At 42.1% G+C, this 20,021-nt stretch overlaps 1 protein-coding gene across 1 annotated transcript in view; it reads right to left on the bottom strand.

The window, feature by feature from the left end:
- Positions 1-573: 573 nt before the first annotated feature.
- Positions 574-20,021, bottom strand: part of frmpd3 (FERM and PDZ domain containing 3) — a 98,203-nt gene continuing 78,755 nt past the window's right edge. The window contains exons 12-14 of the mRNA XM_067996727.1: positions 17,824-17,959; positions 11,167-12,126; positions 574-3,589 (exon numbers count right to left, since the gene is read on the bottom strand). Coding sequence (XP_067852828.1) covers positions 624-3,589; positions 11,167-12,126; positions 17,824-17,959 — 4,062 coding nt within the window. The 3' untranslated portion in view covers positions 574-623. The remainder of the gene's footprint in view (positions 3,590-11,166; positions 12,127-17,823; positions 17,960-20,021) is intronic.

Below are 20,021 nucleotides of genomic sequence, written 5' to 3'. Positions count from 1 at the left end.
TATGACTAGGTTTCTATAGGCAACTTGGAATGTGAACTCTCTACCAGGTGCTAATCATTTTATTCCACATAGTTTATAGTAATAGAGTAAATGAAAATGAAAATAAAATCAGAAACTACATTTTACTGAAAATGAAAGTGAAAATTTTTTGATTATTTGTCCCTTTCCCCGTGACTCTGGTTTAAACAGTCTCTTGGGGTTTTGTAGTTCTAAACAACCCGACAAACCCTTCTTACGTCTAATCCAGTCAATTTTTTTCTCTTCCTACTAATTCTTCTCCCTTCTCACTCCTGAACTGGGTGGTTTCTTTCTGCAATTGAAGTGTCTGAGTTCAGTAATACATAATTTTGACATAAGATTGGGGATGAGTAGGTTAGGGTCAAAAATGAAACAGAAGGTTGTCCTGGATAGCAGTAAGATGGAATAGACAGAATTAGTTGGGTGTAGGAGAAAGACTTACCGCATACATTCAGGATAACAAGGCCAGATATTATGGGAATAAAGCAGGAGGGAAAAGGTAAGATACTGTTCGTATAAATGACTACTAAGGACAGGACACTGGAGTGTGTTTACACAGTTTTTTGTAATTTGTACACAAAAGATGGGTGCATAGCTTCATGAAATTATTTGTTCATTAATGTTTTAATCGAACGTGTAAATGTGCTCACTACTGCAGCTACCGATGTTGATTGCTTTGTTAAATGATGTGCCGATGTCTTACATGATGATTCCTCTGCTGCTCGGAGTAAAAACGTGTAGTTGACCACCACTTCCTCCACTTTTGAAAGGAGCTCTCTGCACTGCCTTTCTGATCGCACAATATAAACCAAGTGCACAAAGGTCTCAATGAGGCCGCAGAGCACTTGAAAGCTAGTTGAGATAGCTGAAAGCATGCGTGATGGGCTTTTGTCTACTGCTGCCACTCTCCTGCATGCAGTTCGCAGCTCTTTAAACTTCAATGTGAGTGTCTGTTTGTACTCATCCAGGTGCGACATGTAAAGTTTAGGATTATGGTCTCCACGGTTTGCTATGCATTGCCTTAAGATGGATAGTAGTTCACTAGTGTCCTGCTGTGCAGCAATAAAACCATCAGGTAACATATAGGCTCTATTCCGTAGAGCATTAATTCTTGTTATGTTGTTATCAAGAGCCACATTGCAGAATACTGCCTCCTGCCGTACATTGTCCCCGCTGCCATTGGAAACATTTCTGTCAGACGTTTGATAAGTTTTAGCTAATGTTTCACTGAGCATCACAGAATTGTCAGACCTCAGGTCTGGAAGAAGCTGCATTGGTACTGAATATGAAAGTTCGTCCTTATCACTACTGTCATCAGCAACGTCACAATTTCTATAATAAAAACAGTACCTAAAGGAGCAGCATCTATTGTTGCTGGCCATGTCTCCTTTGAGAAGTGGCACCGACCTTGATGGGTTGAATTCTCCCTGAATAGAGAAAATTGCTGGAGACCTTTGTCTTTTGTCTGTATTGGATATGTGTACATAAGATGGGTCATCTATCAGGGCTGGTTCCTGGCACTGGTTTTTAAGGACTTTTCTTATGAATTCGCTCCCTTTTTCTAGATTTCTAGTTTCTTCTGTCTTGGATATGGCCATATTTGTACTGTTCTCTGAACATTGTGATATTATTTCACTTATTTCTGCCTCAGATACTATGTTGGTGGTGCTATGGTGTCGTTCCAGTTTCCTGCCATGGGGCACTTTCAGGCATTCACCTCGCGCCATCATGCAAAACACACCAGGCTGCTGTTCAGATCTATAGTCACTGGACTCCAGACTTGAGGTTCGCCTCCGAATGGCTTTTTGTTTGGTTCTGATATTTGGTGCAGAAGGGACAACACTGGTTTTAGGCTGTTTGTGAACATAGGACCCTTTGGCTCTATCTGCTTTTTGTGATTCTATAGTATTAGGGATTGATGAAAAACACATTGAGTCACAAGCCAATCCTCGACGTTTACAGTCACAGCTACGACGTTGTTCTCTGGACAATCCTGGAATGTTTCCGACCGGGCTGCTTTTGATTTGACAAGAGCAATGTCCAGATGCTTTGCGGTATACGTAATCTTCTGCAAACACGTCAACTTTGGTTTTGGGTTTGAGTAATTCTTCAAGAAACTCTAGTTCATACTGTTTCACTTTTTGAAGCTGCTCCTGCCTCTCGTCACTCTCTTTCTTAAATCTTGCTGGAAAAGTAGCTGAGAAAAGATTTTTAAAATTCAGCAAGGAGCCCTTCTGTGCCTTAGCTTTATCAGGAATAAGAGATGTGTGCTGTTTGGCATCAAAGGCATTTTCTGATACTGGAGAAGATGTGATATGTGACAATGTAACACCACTTAGACTGGAAGGCTTGGAACACATTGGGATGCCAACAGTTTTCTCTGAACTAATATTGGTTTTACAAGAACATGTGTGGCCCTGATGTTTCATCTTATCAACACTATCTTGCTGTGCTGTGTGGTTATCTAGTCCTAAAGTGGCTATAGGGTATCTATGAGGACTGGGATAACATTCTCGACTTGGGGAACCCGTTCTCTTGGGTTGGCTTTCCTTTTCTGTTTTGGTGTAATCATTCTTTTGACCAGCTGGCACATCCGCCAAATCTATAAGATCATCATTGAATAATGCTGAGATTTCCTTACCTGTTGCTGGCTGATACTTCATATTGCTCACTTTGACATATGCCACTTCATTGTTCTTTGGTGTGCAAGTATGGAAGATAGTTGTTCTGTGGCCCTGAGAGTCTACTTGTCTTTGCTCAGTCTTCAGCAAATGACATTCACATGATTTGGAGCTTCCTTGCATGCTTCCTTCATATTTCAAATACTCATTTCTTGAAGCATCACATTCAGCACAGCTATCTGTGTACCTGGAAATTAGAGCAGAAGCATTATTCATTGAACTGTAGCTTAATGAATTTTCTTGGTGGGTTTCAGGCCTTGAGATTCTGGGGCTATTTCCAGAGTTCCTCCCATTCAGCAATTGTTGGATGCATGTTCTGTCATCTTCCACATGAAGAAATGATCTATCTTCGCTCTGAATTCTTATTTCTTCAGGACAAGTCAGGTTCTTGGAAAAGTCTTCTTTTGATTGAACAGTTTGCTGTTTGGACGTCTTTTCTTCTACTATTTTTGGACAACTAGGACAATTCTGTTGTAAAACAGGCTTCAAAAAAATATTATCTGGCCTGTTTATGGTTTTGTTAGAATGCGTGAATACATGAGGCCTCATGTGAACCTTACAATATCCTGTCACATGTCCAGGTTTGAGTCGAATGGAACTAGACAAGGGACTCTGTTTAGATGAAGCAACTGCAGATAAAGAGTTTGTTTCTTCATAATGTCTCTTTGGACAAGGAACTCCTCTGAAGGCAGCTTGTGCACAGCATCTAACAGTACTCAAGGGAAAATCTTTGTTCCTAATTAGACCAGTTTTGTTTCCCTGATAAGCAAGTAAATGGTGCTGTTTGATTGCTGAGACCATTTCAGAGATGTCTGTCATTTCCGATGAGTTTGTTTCATGGCCGGAATCCAATGATGATTCTGGGGTCATAGCTGCCAATACAATCAAACCTGTAGACCACAAAAGAGAAAAAGTATCTTATGATATTGAAATAGCAACTGTACAACATGTACATTAACTGAAAGAAGAGAATTGTCATCATTTTCCCTGTTGAAATTAAACTTTGATCCACATAACAAATAAATTTAAATGAGGTATTTAAAATAATGATGGGACTAGACTGTATCCATGTGGATAGACTATTTGAATTAGATAGGTTAGGGTGAACAGGGTACATGCATATATGTTACGTAAGAATAGAACTAGGTTAGATGTCAGGAGGTTTTTCTTTTCACAGAGGGTCATCAACCTCTGGAACAAGTTGCTGGTTTGTGCAGTGAATATGATTGCATGGCTGCTGGTCGGTGGGATCATTGGGAGTCATGATGCTTAAATGCAACAGGACTGTTTGGGACAAGCTCGGTGGATCAGATGGTCTTTTCCTATCCGTCATTTTCATACGTTTGTATGCATTCTTACGTTGGTTCATCATGACTTATCATAGCTGTCAGCCATGGCTCAGTGGTAGCACTCTCGCCTCGGAGTCAGAATGCTGCAGGTTCATATCCCACACCGCAGACTTGAGCACAAAAATGTAGGCTGACATTCCAGTGCAGTACTGAGGGAGTGCTGTACTGTCGGAGGTGCCGTCTTTTGGATGAGACATTAAACCAAGGCCCTGTCGGCCCTCTCAGGTAGGCATAATAGATCTCATGGCACTATTTTGAAGAAGAGCAGGGGAGTTCTCTCCCAGTGTACTGGCCAATATTTATCCCTCAATCAACTACTAAAAATACATATTATCTGGTCATTATCAAATTGTTGTTTGTGGAACGTTGCTGTGTGCAAATTGGCTGCCATATTTCCTACATTATAACAGTGACTACACTTCAAAAGTATTTCATTGGCTATAAAGCTGTTTGGAACTTCTTGAGGTCGTGAAAGGCATATTATAAATGCAAGTTTATTTTCTCCTGAGGCAGAAAACATTTCTCAGAGATTTACATAACACTGAAACGACAACTCTATGAGTAGGAATAAGCATTTTATTCTGAACTGTTTAATTGTTCGTGGGTTTCTTCTGTTATAATTGGCACTTATATTCTAAAACTTTAAGTTAGGTGAAAAATTCAAGATGCTAGCTCAAGCCAAATTCACAAAACTATTTGAATGATTTGATCGATCACATCCTCTTACTTGCCAGTTTGGGATTGGTAGCTTTCAAAAAAATTGTGCAACATAGTTGCTTAGTTTTCTGCCACTCACTCACTCACTCACTCACTCCTCATTGCTATTTATTGACTGAATCAAACTGCTTTTGATTTGTTCATGTTTAGTCAATCGGATTGGTAATTTAACAGATATTGACCTAATTTCAGCCAATCACTTTTTTCCCTCTCCTGACATATCATGCCCTGCATTGTGGCACCTTGAGATGTAATACTTTCATGTGTGACACCTTTAATGTAATGATGTGATCGTCAAGTTCTAAATGCAAGACTTTTAATTATATAGGTTATAGTTTAGGTGTACTGTGAGCTAGACGTGATGTACAATTGTTGTACATGGGCTAGGATGCTGAGGTCTTTCTCATATGTGACATACACCTGGAAGGTGTAGATATGGAGGCTTTTTGAGAGAACAGCTGAGGGTTTGCTTGTGATTTTGCTGACCACCTACCTACACCTGTTGCTGATCTTGACTGTTCTGCCTGTGAAGGAAATATCCTGTTATATTTTAGCTGTGGGGGATCTGTTTGCTTTGACAGCTTCACCTATGACTTGTTCAGAGGCAAGTGCAGACAGAGGACTGGCAACAACTTGGGAGGCACTGTGCACCTGCCCAGGTGCTATAGGCTGAATATGCATGTCGACCACTATTCTCCTTAGCAAAGATTACTTACGAGGTCTGGGAACCCCATCCCATTTAATTACCAGACCTGTCAAAATGGCCTTTATTCTGTGGACCACAATACCTTGATAGCATCAGTGGGAGCATTTTGAGAAATGCTGCAACTGTACTTGTCAGCTTTCTGCCTAAGATTTTCTGCTGTGGATGCCACAGATGCTACAAGCTGCTCAATAGCAGTCTCCACAGCAGAAATCTCTTGCTGCATGGCAGTGCCCAACTGTATGCCAACCACTTGTATTGTGCTCTACAATGAGGCAAGTGATGGTGCACCCATGCATGTTACTGAAGTATCCTCAGTTGCAAAGCTGGCTGTTAGATCTGAATCACAAAGCAACTCAACAGGTACCGTGATGATACTAGGTCTTTAGTTCCATAGCCTTCTTCAGACTTCAGATTTTCCCCCTTCACATCTGTGTGAAGTCACTCACTCTTTTATTCTTGCTCTAAATCTGTAATGCCCCACACACATTGTGTAATTGGCTGGTGCATACTTCAACCACAAGAGGATGATGCAAAGTGCTGTGATGCAGCTTGCTGCTGAGGGGACCTGTCTTGTGGTTACACCATATCTGCAAAAAGAAGAAATGGCAAATAAGTACATCAGCATACTGTCATGTTGTGGTTGCACAGACAATATATAGCATATTTTTCAGCAAACAACATTCATTGTTTCATTTGAAACATTTGCACAGATAAGGTACACAATTTCAGTTGTACAAACCAGGAAGTGTGTTTCTTTCCTCCAGCTTGCACGCCACCAATGCTCTATACTGATTTCCATCTGATAGTCTTCATGGAGGGGTGAGCAGATTGGATTGCTGAGACCCTCCACCTGTCTGCACTCTGTGCCTTTAGGTGTACGCTGACTTTTACTGTATGGACAAACAAATTATATGCTGAATGAATGGATATTGTGTACTGTACATTTCAGGCTGTGGCAGTTCTATGGCTTTATACATAGCTTATTGCAAAGTACCTTGCCTACAGAAAATATGAGAGCTAGCTGAGTCTATTATAATTGTCATCCATACTTATGAATAGTTATAGTTAGTCTTCAACCTTTCTCAGCTGCTTCATTCGAGATGATTCGTTTTTGTTATGCTGTACTCGTTCTCAATTATCTTTATACTTCCCTTTGAGTTGCAATTGTAACTGGTTATTGGATCAATCCAGGCTAAGTATGCTTGGGTACTTAAGAAAACTTTTCTGACACTTAGATTGGTATCAGTGTTTACTTACATGTGTGGCGACTCTATACATAGACCTTTATGGTCTGTAAGGGATTTTGTTTTAATTTATGTTATGATATTGCTATAAGGTTAAATTCAGGTGACAAGTGGTTAACTCACAGGGAAATGCAGCAATTTTTGAATTAACATTAACCAGCAGACATGGAGCTAGGGTGATTTGAAGTATTAATGAGCTACCCAAACTGAGATAGGGCAGCCAAAATACTGTTTATTTTTACGTTATTGTAGCTTTCAGACAATTTGAAAGACCACAGGGGTTAATTCGTTAAAATGGGCGAACCATTAAGAAAAGTCTTCAGCCATCAACACAGACGGTCACTTTTGTTTTCAGTCAATGGGGCCGATTTAAGTTTAGGTTCACAAAGGGCAGTCAGTGGGCAGGGTGTCCTTACCGACTGCTGTTGTAATGCCCATGAGGCCAGAGCTATTTTCAGGCCCAGGTCTCATATACATACAGCCGGCTCTTTGTGAGCACCAAACTGGCACTCCGAGCAGCTTGTCAGTTGGAGAGGTCAGTGGCTCCTTGTTAAGCCACTCAACACCGGTACAAATGGGCGGAATGTAAACAGCATTCTCCTGTCTGAAACAGGTGGACACTCTGGCTGTCCTTCTCAGGATCCTACCCAAAATGGAGTGACCAGACTGCCAGTATAAATGGACGGTAAGTGACCCAATGCCATTTTCAGGTCCCATCAACACCTCATTTATGCTGGGCTGAGGCACTTAAAATTGGTCCCAATGTGTGTGGAATACCCATTGTGGGTTAATCAGATCCAGAATGGCATTTGTCCACATACAGACATTCAGGTGCTGGAAGATCCCATATCAAAGGGGAATAATTTTGGGCAGAGTGATAACCTTGATTAGCAGCTCAACAGTTTATTGCTGAGCACAGAGTTAAGGGATGGGCCAATGGACTCTTTGGGGTCAATGTTCGGATGGCCAAGTGGGTGCGTTCATGGCAGGGGGGCTCCTAAAATTGGGGATTCCTGGAGTGGGTCCGGAGCCCGGCTCCAACCCGCCCAGTTCCGGGTTCCCCAGTACGCGAATCGGTGCGTGCGCAGCCCCCGCATGCGGGACTCCCGCCGGCAATCAAAGCTGGCGGGATCCCACTTAAGATCATTATCTGGGTACTTGAGGTCGTTTACAGACCTCATTAGTTGGAGATTTTAGGAGGATTCGGATTTTGGACTACCCAGAGCGTGTTTCCCATGCTGGGGGAAACATTCCCTGTTTAAACAGACTTGTTGCAACCAGCAGCCAGTGGCAGCTGCAAAGGTCCATTTAACAGGTGCGGGGTAAACCCTCATTCATTGCAGCAGGGCACTCTGTCACCTCAGACAAAGTTTTGCCTGCCACACCGTTGTCTCCACACTCCAAATTATTAAATCATACCCTAAACTCTGCTGTCCAGACACATTTACCTACTTTGTGGACCCCCTCACACTCACACTGTCAGGATGCCGGGGGGGTGTGGGGGGGGTGGGTTCCATTGCTGCATTCATCACTCCATTGGAGGACGAGCAACATCATCAGCCTCGCCAGGCATGCCGTCCACTTCCGCCACGTGGAGCTACACAACACAGTGCTGCGCAACAGGCACCTGCACAAAAAGTAGTCGTGCAACTATACATACACCCACTGTAGGGTGACCCAATAGGTGGCATCAAGGGTGTTCATGGAGAACCACATGAAAGGGCATTATTGCACAAGCCAGTCAAGGATGGCCAAAACGTGGCAGTAGTGTTGACGATATAATATGTAATGAGAGTTGATCGGAAATCAAATATAAGTAAAAACCATGACAAACCCTCAAAAACCCTTGTGCATCCCCTTCATGCTCACGACACATTTGCCTTACGCTTCTTACTATACATATGTGATGCATGCCCTGTGGCTGCAGCACAGGTAGTGGCAGGTTGGGTGAGGCTGACCGTAAAAGAGATGCATCAGAGGGTGAGTATGAGATAGAGCCATGAGATTGTATGAGGATTGGGTTGAGTGGTAGTGGTGGGATGAGTACTGGTGAGGTGAGTAAGTGCAGGTAAGATGAGGATGAGCTTTGAGTGGGTTTGAGGAGTGATGTGATAGAGTAGTGTTAGCAGTGCAGAAGGAGATGTGGGGTGGGGACGGAATGTAGGGGAATGAGTAAGTGTACTCACTTCGGCTGACCTACTTAGGTCATTGAAGCGCCTCCTGCACTGAATGCAGGTGTGTGATATGTTGGTGGTGCTGGTGACCTCCTCTGCCACCTCGAGCCAGGCCTTCTTGGTGGCAGAGGCAGGCCACTTCCTCCTGCCCACCGGGGAGAAGATCTCTGTCCTCCCCCTCCTCCTCACCCCATCCATAGCTGCTCCATGCTGTAATTTTGGCTCCTTTCTGCAGCAGTCAGTCAGTGGAGGACTGCCCCTTTAAATAGGGCTCCTCCAGCTGACAGCCTATGATGCGGGTGTGCAGTCCGCCCGCTGCGCAGCTTTCCAGCGCGAAACCCGGAAGCCAAGGTAAGTGGCTTCAATTTACTTACGATCACATGGGGAACCCACCGATTTTACTGGGCGGGTTACCCACGCACCCAATCGACCCCCCACTGGCAACCCACCTCCCTCCTAATATCGGGCCCTTTATCTCTCTCTCTTTCTGCCTCTCTCCCCTCCCCAGACTCACAAACTTCAGATCGGCAGAGTGAAGTCATACTTCTTGTAATCTAAAACTTTGAGATTATCTAGCTTGGTATTGTGTTTTCACCTAGAATGGTGGCAAAATTGTATTTTTATAATTTTTCATGCAACAAGAAATGATTGGAAATCATAAGATTTCACTATGAAAACTCTATTCTGTTCTTCATCTGTTTTATGTAAAATAAACCAGTTTGTTGGTCTACAATTGTGTCTTCGCTTGCTAGTGTGCTTTTCAATCTACCTTCCATAAAGGTTGAAAAACACATATGTAAGATTACAGTATCCAGTACACATAACAAGGGTTCTGTATTACAATTCCCAGGTTATGCTAACATTTAACTAGATATTGGGTAGTAAAGATTCTCTCCTGATTGTAGGGGATGTGGGGCCTGCTTACAGGACTAATCGGGACACCAGACCAATTGGGACAGTGTACCTCAGGGAAGAGCTGGCCCAAAACCTGCAAAATTGTAAAAGTAAGCTATGTTTTCTTCATGGTCATTCTCATTCTTCATTGTAGCATTTATCTTCAAGTTAGACACTGTCCTTAAGCTATCCATTCAAGGTTCTGTTGACGTTTGACCTTGTGTTCATTGCCAGAGCAATGGCCTCTAATGCTTGTTTGACCCTATTGATTATTAATAGCCTGGCTCTCTGCACCTATTGCCTCACACCATTAACTATGAACAGCAGATATTCATTAGTAAATCTCAGTTTCCATTGTCTAATCTGTTTCTTCATTGTTCTCTGAAATTGTGTACTCACAGCTAGAATGACCCATAGCATGCTTTTTGTACAAGTTAAGAGACTAGTTAGCTAGTTCATCAGCATTCTTCCAGATGACTCTGAATTGGCTACATATTTAAAAGTTCTTTTCAGTACAACTTAATGCATTCGAGTGTCCAATAAAATTGTGCATTCTTGTGACGGTGCTAAAAAATTAACTTCCAATTAACATACTATTTCTGCACTGGCCAAAATTCTTTGGGGAGAGGGGAGATGGGAAGGGGCAGATCTCTACCAGGTTCAAGGAAGCCCCAACATTTAGTGCAATTCCTCTGGTACTTACCGATGCTGTCATTGACAGGCAAAAAAGGCAAAGCAGCAGCTCACAAAGATTCATATAAACCATTAGCAATTTCAGCAGAAAGCTTTCACCTAGAGAGTGATGTTAAGCTGAGGTGATAAATTCACTGAAAAATGATACCGTTTAATTGCCATTAAAACCCAATTGTGGAATAGTGCTTGTAGCACTGTTTCCTCGGATCAAGCAACCCTAGGGTGACACTGAGGCCCGTTTGAAGTTGCAGCCCCCACTGCTTGGAATGGGGTTTCAGTATGAAGATGCTCCCTGTGACAGGTATCACCAGAATGGCCTAGCAGGGAGAGAAACCCTCCTATGCTAGTGATAAAATTTTCATTTTTAAATAGTAAAAGAAATTTAAGGTCAGTCCATTATTTTCTTACATAAAAAGAAAGCATTTTGAAAAAAGTGCTGTCCCTCAACTTTCTTTTTCTTGTCAAGGTCACCTGTAAACACATTTTTAAGGATGGCTATAATTAAATCCTGAAGCACATTACCAGTTTGACATGGCAATTCTGATGCCTGACAAAGCATCAGAACAGTTACTTTAATACTCACTCTCAATTTAAAAATGTTGGCTAAATAATGAATTGGAATCTGACTGAAATTCACTTTTGAAACTTGAAAGCTTTGAAAATTCAACCTAAATCTGATAATGGTGTTACCTGAACCTTCTTGCGGTTGACTACGAGGACACTCTTCAGCTGCAGCTAAAGCTTCCAGGGCCTGCAGCGTGGAAACCAGAGCATCATCCAGTTCCTGGGCACGGTGTCTGACAGTTCTTGTCTGAACACCATTAATTAATGACACTGGGATATCATTGAAGAGTATCTCACAAGGCTGACGACTGGACGCAAGGCTTTGAGTGGTCCTTCGCTTGGAGTCGTCTTCATCTGAACTATTATCCCTGAAGCCTGGTGGCGGAGCAGCCAATGTAGGAAGTAGAGAATGGCATTCATCCCCTTCATTTTCTTCATCGCTTCCTGGCAGAGGGAGAGTTGTCAGGTCAACCACGTCATCCCGGTAATTGCAAGAATTTAAGCATTTCTCTGTACTGCTTCCTTTGGGAATAACATTGCCCTTCATTTTGACCCTACAAGCATCACAAAGCAAGTCATCATTTTCCTTGATAAGTATGGGAAGGATCTTAGCATTATTCACTCTTGATAGCTGCAGTGGGATTTTCGGACAGGGACAGCTATGGTGGTCTGTGGTGTAAGCAATTGCCATTTTCATCTGGCTGTCCAGTGTGTTAGCTCTACCCCTGCTCGGAACTCCTTGCTGCTCAGAAACACTCCTGATGTCAGAGTTGCATTGCCCTGCCTTTGAAGTATTTGGCGTGGGGTCAGACTTTGTCCTCGGTCTTGACTCCTCAAAGAAGATGAGGTTTTCATTAATATCGATCTGATTTTCAAATTCCTTTCTTCTTTCTTGCATTTGTAAAAAGTGAAATCTTACCAGATTGGAGTCTGGAGAGTTTGCCATCATATTGCATGCAGTCTGAGATTCATTGTGGTGAGGGAGATTGTGAGGACAACTTGTACCTCTTGCCTCGGTTTTTAGTATAGGACCTGATGACGAAACAGTCCATTCTGGTTGCAGAATGTTCGGTATATTTCTGTAGTCTGTTAACGAAAAGAAAAAATATCATCATCTTCAATAATGAATTCTATTATCCTTGTCTTAAAGTCATCATGGTCTTCATGAAAAAATGTTTGTCTTTTTTCTTCTGTTTGAGAAGGAAGATGGGAGTGGATCTTCACCCTATCCACCCGGCAGGTAAGCAGTTAAAATCCATTGGATAACTTTCCTTGACAATTCCGCTGCACTTCTGTTGTAACTTTGGCAGTTTGGCACAACCGTTTGAAAAAAAGCTCGGAAGTGGATACGATGGGTCGTGACATTAGCTGGGAAATCCCAGTCAGCCTTGTAATAGGTGGAACCTCCGCCTCTCCCTTACTAGGCCAGCCATGTAAGAGGGAGCAGGGCTGGAGTGGGGGCTGCGCACATTGGGAATTTGTGCTTCCCCAGCCCATAATGGATCTGGTGTAAGACTGGAGACTGCTGCAATGAGTGAGATGAGGCCTACTGGCCTCCAGTAGGGTTGAAGTGGGCTCCACAAAGGGGGAGGGGGTCTAGGCTAGGGAAATGGTCTAGATCTCCAAAAATGTGCAAATTCTTCCCCAGAAATTTTGTTATCAGCCTCCTTACATAGGGAGCCAAGGGGAGGTGAGATGAGGTCTTAGGGCACCTCTCCTCCAAAATGGTGGCTGGGTGCCGGAGTTTCAGGCAGCATGGGGCAGGTGGGCAGTCAAGATGTGTCTGTAGCGGTGTGGGTGCCCGCCAGCCCCATGCAAATGAGTTGCTCTCCCGTTACCAACAAACATTGGCGATGTCAGCGCTGGATGGTACAATCCTGGTGTAACTTCCAGGATTGGATCCTATGCATTTTTGGGGCCTTTGTCCATGGGCTAAGATCATTACAATTGCCCTCAGATTGCCCTGGATGTCCTTTTTCTATTGGAAAACTGTCCCACTGAGGGTGAAGGGCACATCCCTGATATGCATGGCAGTGTTAAGAAGCAGCACAACTCAGTAGGAATACTGAATACTTCACATTTCATTAATATAAATATATATATAAATAAATATTGATATGTATTTCTAAATAGCTACATGACATATTTCACCAGTACCATAAATTACACTTGGACCAAACCAAAGCTATGCTTTCAGTGTAAAACTAATAAAATTACAACATCTGACAAATTTACATTATAAAATACGTGTGTAAAGTATGTTGGGGTATCATGTATTCATTAGTGGTTGTTTCTCCCACACCAATGAGCAGCACAATATGTGTAATGTACTCACTTCACTTTGCATTATATTAATATATTATTCTGAACTAACACACTGAATATGGATGCAAGTGCAACATTTATGTGAATAATTTCTCAATCATTAATGGCACAGTTGCAGCCATTTTCTACAAGAATATATTAAAGATAGCAGGACCTACAGAATAAAAAAGCACCACAAGTGATTGAACATTTTAGAATGCTGAAATTTTAAAATCCACATCTGAAGTGGGTTTAAAAACAGGCATTAAGGGGTAATGAAGGCACAGGACAGAAATCAGAAAATAAATCTCTTTACTTCAGATAAAAATTGCAGGATATAAAAATCATTATACAAGTCATTGTGGCTGCCTGCATTTATCTAGTACCATATTTGTAAATAATTATTATTTCAATTTCTTTGAGTTTAACAAAACAACCTTTATTGGCCTGCATGTATGATTGCCAAATAGTTTAATATTTTTCCTTTTTTCTATACGATATTTACAATTTAATTGTAGTTCTGGTCACTACCTAAACAAATACCAAAGTAAAGAACATTTTAAAAAAGAAAACTGTAGCAGCAATATATAATAGCTTACCATGATCTGAACTCTAAAAGAATCAGATTACAAAGTATTGGCCATCAAGCTTTGGAAAAACTTGACTGCTCTTCCACAGGATAGAATTCTGGATTGGGGAAATCACTTCAGCCGCAGATGAACTGTATGGTCGGCCATTCCCATGGAAAGGAACTTTCAAGAGAACTTTTATTGCAATATTTTTGAGTTGCATGGAAGAAGATGAATGGTTTCATATCGATGTAGTGAGTAGATTGACTGGAAAGCCAACCAGCTCCATCATCAGTGCTCAACCCAAATGCATAATATTATGTTACGTGTCCATATTGTGTGGATTTTTAACTTTGGGGGGCAATTTGGCAGTGATGGGGAGGGCGATCGTCTGCCTGAAGATAAAGATGTGAGCCTCAAACCATTTTGATGGTCGGCTCTCATTAGTCTGTGACTGGTGAGCTGTCCATGAGTTTTCCGGAGTAAAGGGGCAGCTCACCAATGAGGGGGAGGAATTTCAGTGTCAAATATCAGTGAGCATATCAACATGCTATATTTAAAACCTTTTGTTAGTATACAATTTCTTTTCATCACTCTTGAGCTTGAAAGGTTGGCTACACCTGCAGAATGAATCAAAATGCCAGATTGTTTTTGTCCAGCAGGGATAACCTTTTGTGATTTTAAAAGTCCCTTCAAAATTCCACTAGTACTGACTATTTTTGCAGAATCCCCTCTGAAATAAGAGGCTTTTCAGAACATGATTTTCTCTTTGGTAAAACCTTAGCTTTTGATCCCTTTTGATCACTTTTAATGAATGCTTTTACAGTTAACTTTGATGAGATTACTGACTTATACACAATTGACAATATTATCATGATTGGCTGAAACATAATAATATTAAATCCAGGAAATCATTAAAAATGGTGCACTATTACTGTAATTCACTTAAAACAATTTGAAGAAAAACCTACTATAAAATGCAAATGAAAACAAATAATACATTTTGATTCACCTCACAGGCTCACTCATGTGTGTATAACTCCCCCCAAATATTTAGATTTCTAACCTACAATTTGTAAATTTGCACTTTGCTATCATTGACCTTAACAATTGAATCACTCAAAACACATTTTAAAAAAATGTCTGCCACTTTCCCCCTCCATGACTAAAATTTATATTGGAAACTGCCTCTGTAAACCACTAGCAGGAGGACGTAATTACAGCGTGACAAGTTTACAATAGGAACCTTCCATTTTAAATATAGATATAGAAATTTTTAATGGAAAAAGTTGACAGGAAATGTGTACAAATGTAAGATTTTAAATATATTTCAATATAATATATTATTTTATAGATAATCGTCACAATTTATGAATTTGTATGGTTTCAATATTTATGATACAAACCCAGATACGTGACTGGTCAAGGCTTAACAAAGGAAAGGGGTTTGAGCTGAGCTGACAGGTTCCGCGGTTTAAACCTTTAAACATGTTAAAACAGAGTTTGTCAACTCAAATCTAATAAACGTCAACGTCCTTTTGTCAGCAGGGTGGTTTCTGAATCTTTCTGTGGTGCGTCACTGATGCTGAGGTGGTATCGTTATACTTAAAATATTCACATATTTCATATCCTTCTTGGTGAAAGATTTCATATCATGCTGGGACTTGCTGAAGCCACATTTTCTCCCTCCTGCCGCCCCAGTGTAAGTCAGGCAGTGCATTTTACTCAAGTGCCTGACTTGACCTTGCCCGAACTCATCCATTTTTCAAGGTTCAGCTGTTTTAAGTATCTTGGGTGAGTACTGGGTGGGAACTGGTACTTGTTCCAAATCAGGGCAGGAAAGTTTAGCACTGCCTCAGGCCTCAAAGGCATGTAGTAGCATTAACTGCCAGTGGAATGGAGGCTTGCTGACTTCTAACAGAAACAGCAGCAGCTTAGAAGAGCAGGTTAAAATAAAGACTGAAAGAAGAAAGCATGGTGGGTAAGTTTCCTGGGCAATTTTAACTGCTCGCCTACCCGGTTTCTGACCTGAAAGTCCATGGTGGCCAAAAAAGGTTTAAGTGCCATCTTTTTTCCCGGTCCAGCGGGAACATTCTTGAGCTGAAAGCATTTTGGCTGCTGTTTCTGTACAGCAGCCTGAAGGCTCCAGAAAGGAAGAACAGAGGGAAAAATAGAGTAATGCCCTTGTCATGATGGGAGTGCCTTATGGGTCAGGGGCCACAGTGTTGGGTGCTAGCAGCCAGCAAAGAGCTGATGGCTGCCTTTGGAGCAGTGCCATTCTGTTTTGTAAATTGTGATGGGACATTAAAGTCCTCATTGAAGAATTTGTTTATCGGGGCCTCCTGAAAGGTGGGCTGCAAATTAAGGGCAGCACTGCACCAAAGATAGGTCCACCCTAGACCGAAAACTCAAATATTTGAAGTCAGCCTTCATTTAAGTGTCTGTTAAAAATGGGCATTCAGTAGCTGCGGTGCTGTTCAGGTACTTCATCTGCATTATAGAGAGGCTCCTACTTTGAATAAAATTTGAGGCCTTAGTGAGCCTTGCACATAGTTGATGCACAGGCTCCAGTATCCCACGTGCTTCCTGCCTGCATCTGCCTGTGCTCAGCACATTCATTACAGAGTAGCCTCAGGTTTCTGCACCCAGTAATATGGGGCTCTGATGCCGAAATGCTACAGTGCTTCGGGCATCACGAGCTGCATGATCAGCTCCCTAGAGTTACTGTAAGGCTTTCTACACACAATTACACTTTCTTCCACAAATACTTACAAAAGGAACTTGGAAAGTGATGAAGGGAAATAACAGTATTTTAAGATTTGTAATAAAGTGTGTGTAATGACATGATCAGTGCTGAAATTGCTTTGTTTCATCACAGATTGCATCTGTTCAATAATGATTTTTCACTTTCATCAAAAATTAAGGAAAAGGGAAAAAACAAGAAACTCGTCAGAATATAAATGCACCAGCTCATCTGGTACAGAACCGTACAGACAGAAGGTCCTGGGTTCAATTGCTGGCATGGTCTGCGATAGATGATCTCAGCAGGGCTGTGGGGTAGCACTCCCTTTGGCTAGAGAGGGAAAAGTCAGTCAAGGGTTCCCAGTTCGGCCATTATTCTGCAGTCCCTACTGGAAGGATGTCTGTGTGAACAACAATGAGAACTGGGCCAGGCTCAGCTGTGATGCACCCTGTCAAGTAACCTGCCAACAATCACTGTCTAGGCTCATTTTGAAGAACGCCCACTTGCGAGATAAACCAGTGGGCTGCTGGTGTCTGGAATTTTACTTCAGTATGAATCACTGTCTTTTGGAGATGAGGGGAAAAATCACAAGAAGCAGGTAAAATACCAGGCCCTTCGCAGAGAATTCTCTGTATGTTCTAAAACCTAACCTAACTCCCTCACTCAAATTGCTTTCTCAAAAACTGGTTATAAGCCAGTGAAGCAGTTTTCATGTATTGAGGTGACAAGTTAGTGATCAATGATTAGAAGGGCACTGCCAGAGTGTAAGTTTTGGGGGAGTGGGGTTCGAACAGTCCTCTAGGTAGGCGACATGCAGACTATAATCTGTGCACATAATGCAAACACACAGCATTCTTACATTTTCCCACACTGTACCTATTCTGTAGATGCTACAACCATGTCACACAGGTCTCAATGCAAAATGGCACTTAGCCAGGTTTTTAAGACAACAATCAAATTCTACTAAATATTTAAAACAAAGCTTAGGCCATTGAATCAAAAAGGCCAATGAAAGGGGCACCTCAGGCAGTGTGATTACTTTTACATTTTAAGTGGGCAGAATTTGGATTAATTCATTTTAGGAGCTCATTGTAACCCTTATCAGTAGATGTGGCTGTTAGCTGCAAAGGAATTTCAGTACTGAAACTGTTAATGTACCAACCATACCTGCCTTATTCACTTGAGGCTGAACGTTGGCACTACAGAATATCATCTTCTTTGCATCAACGAATAACCGGTAATAACCTGCTATCAAACAAGCAAAGTTTACAGCTTCTGTCGACTCCATCAACAACACGATAGGCTGAAAAAAATTTAAAAAATGTCAAGGTTAATGTTATAAGTTGTCAGGCATGTATTGATGGACTTAATGAGTCAGAAAGTATTTCAGATTCCATTAAATGCTCCATGGTGGTGTGGTACTAAGCTATGCAGATCAGGAAAGTCTGAGATTCAACTACCGGACTGGGGGTTCTACAATTGACTTCAATGCCCGAATTGATAAGGAAAAACATTAGCCATTGAGTACTATCCAGTAATACTAGCAAAAAAAATGTGCGTGTCTGGACATTGTGTGAGGACATGATTAGGCTTGGCTATGATGTGTACTGCCCGCCATCCCATCATTTGAATAGCTTGCCAAAAGCCTACTGTCTGTGCTCACACTTGATGGGGAAAGTGAGAAGGAAAAGTATCTTACTGGATTGGTGGCCCACTGGGCTGCTTTTTGACAGACATACTGGGGCCAAAAATCTAGAGGGAGGGATCTGGGATCTTCCCTCCTGACCTCACCAACGTTTAGGGATCAAGAACATATGAAAAAGATGGATAGAAAAAGACCATAAGAAATAGAAGCAGGAGTAGGCCATGCGGCCCCTTGAGCCTGCTCCACCATTCAATAAGATCATGGCTGATCTTCGACCTCAACTCCACTTTCCTGCCTGATCCTCATATCACTTGATTCCCCTACAGTCCAAAAATCTATTGATCTCAGCCTTGAACATATTCAATGACTCAGCATCCACAGTCCTCTGGAGTACAGAATTCCAAAGATTCACAACCCTCAGTGAAGAAATTCCTCCTCATCTCAGTCTTGAATGGCCGACCCCTTATCCTGAGATTATCCCCCCTAGTTCTAGACTCTCCAGCCAGGGGAAACAGCCTCTCAGCATCTACCCTGTCAAGCCCCATCAGAATCTTTTATGTTTCAATGAAATCACCTCCCATTCTTCTAAACTCCAGAGAGTACAGGCCGATTCTCCTCAATCTCTCCTCATAGGTCAACCCTCTCATCCCAGGAATCAACCTAGTGAACCTATGTTGCACCGCCTCTAAGGCAAGTATATCCTTCCTTAGATAAGGAGACCAGCTGGTCCATCAAGTCTGTCCCATTCAGCCGTGTTGCAACAAAGCAACATGACCGCCAAAACTCACCACCTGCCAGCAGCCATGTAAGAAGAGGTTCTTTTAGTTTAATGGCAATGGCGGGTACCTATACCACTCGGGGCACATCTACAGGCCACAAATTACCAGTCCGGGGGAGTACAGGCCTCCACCCCAGAAAGAACTTGGTAATTCCCCCAGTGCTCCCCTTTATAAGGGGGTCACATTGAATTAATTTAAAAAAAAATTTGTTTGGATGTCCAAACCATGGTCCTGGCTTGGATTCCAGTTGGAGCCCACTTCTGCCGTTCGGCAGCCTGGTACACCTGGTCATGTACCGCCACTGATGAAATTCTGGGCCTAACAGAACACCAGAAATACATAGAAATACACAGAAGTTACAACACGGAAATAATGTCTGAGCCAGCGTTAACTCTCCAGCGAGCAAATAGTCCTTTTCACAGTTACCTGCCCTGTTCCCATGTCCCTTCATCCCCTTTTCTTTCATCCATTTATCCAATCCAATCTAATCTTGATCGATGCTGCTGCAATTCTGACTGAGTTACAGTGGCGTAGCGGAAGAAAGTCTGAGGAAATTCAGGGCCATGTTTTTTGCATCAACCACTAACCCTGGAAGTGAATTCCACAGCCTTACAACTCTCTGCTATTTTAAGAGAGGCATTGGCCCTTTTATTTTAACGCATTAAGCGTTCAAAACGATGGTATTCAAAGAGCTCATTTCAAGGTTTCATTAATCTGAGAGTTGTATAATTCCTTCAGCACTGGAGAGCAATCTGATTGCAATGGGTTTCAAATGAAAAAATGTCATTAAGCAAGTGTAACACATTAACTTTTCTATCACCCTCTTTGCATCAGGAGCATTGCATGTATGTTTGAAAAGGTTGTTCAGAGTTGGGATTTCAATAGGATGGTGGCAGCAATGGTAGATCTGGTACATGAATGAACAATGAAGTTTGCACAAG

The sequence above is a fragment of the Heptranchias perlo genome, chromosome 15 (assembly GCF_035084215.1).
Source record: "Heptranchias perlo isolate sHepPer1 chromosome 15, sHepPer1.hap1, whole genome shotgun sequence".
Classification (NCBI taxonomy): domain Eukaryota; kingdom Metazoa; phylum Chordata; class Chondrichthyes; order Hexanchiformes; family Hexanchidae; genus Heptranchias; species Heptranchias perlo.
This window is presented reverse-complemented; position numbering and strand designations above follow the sequence as displayed.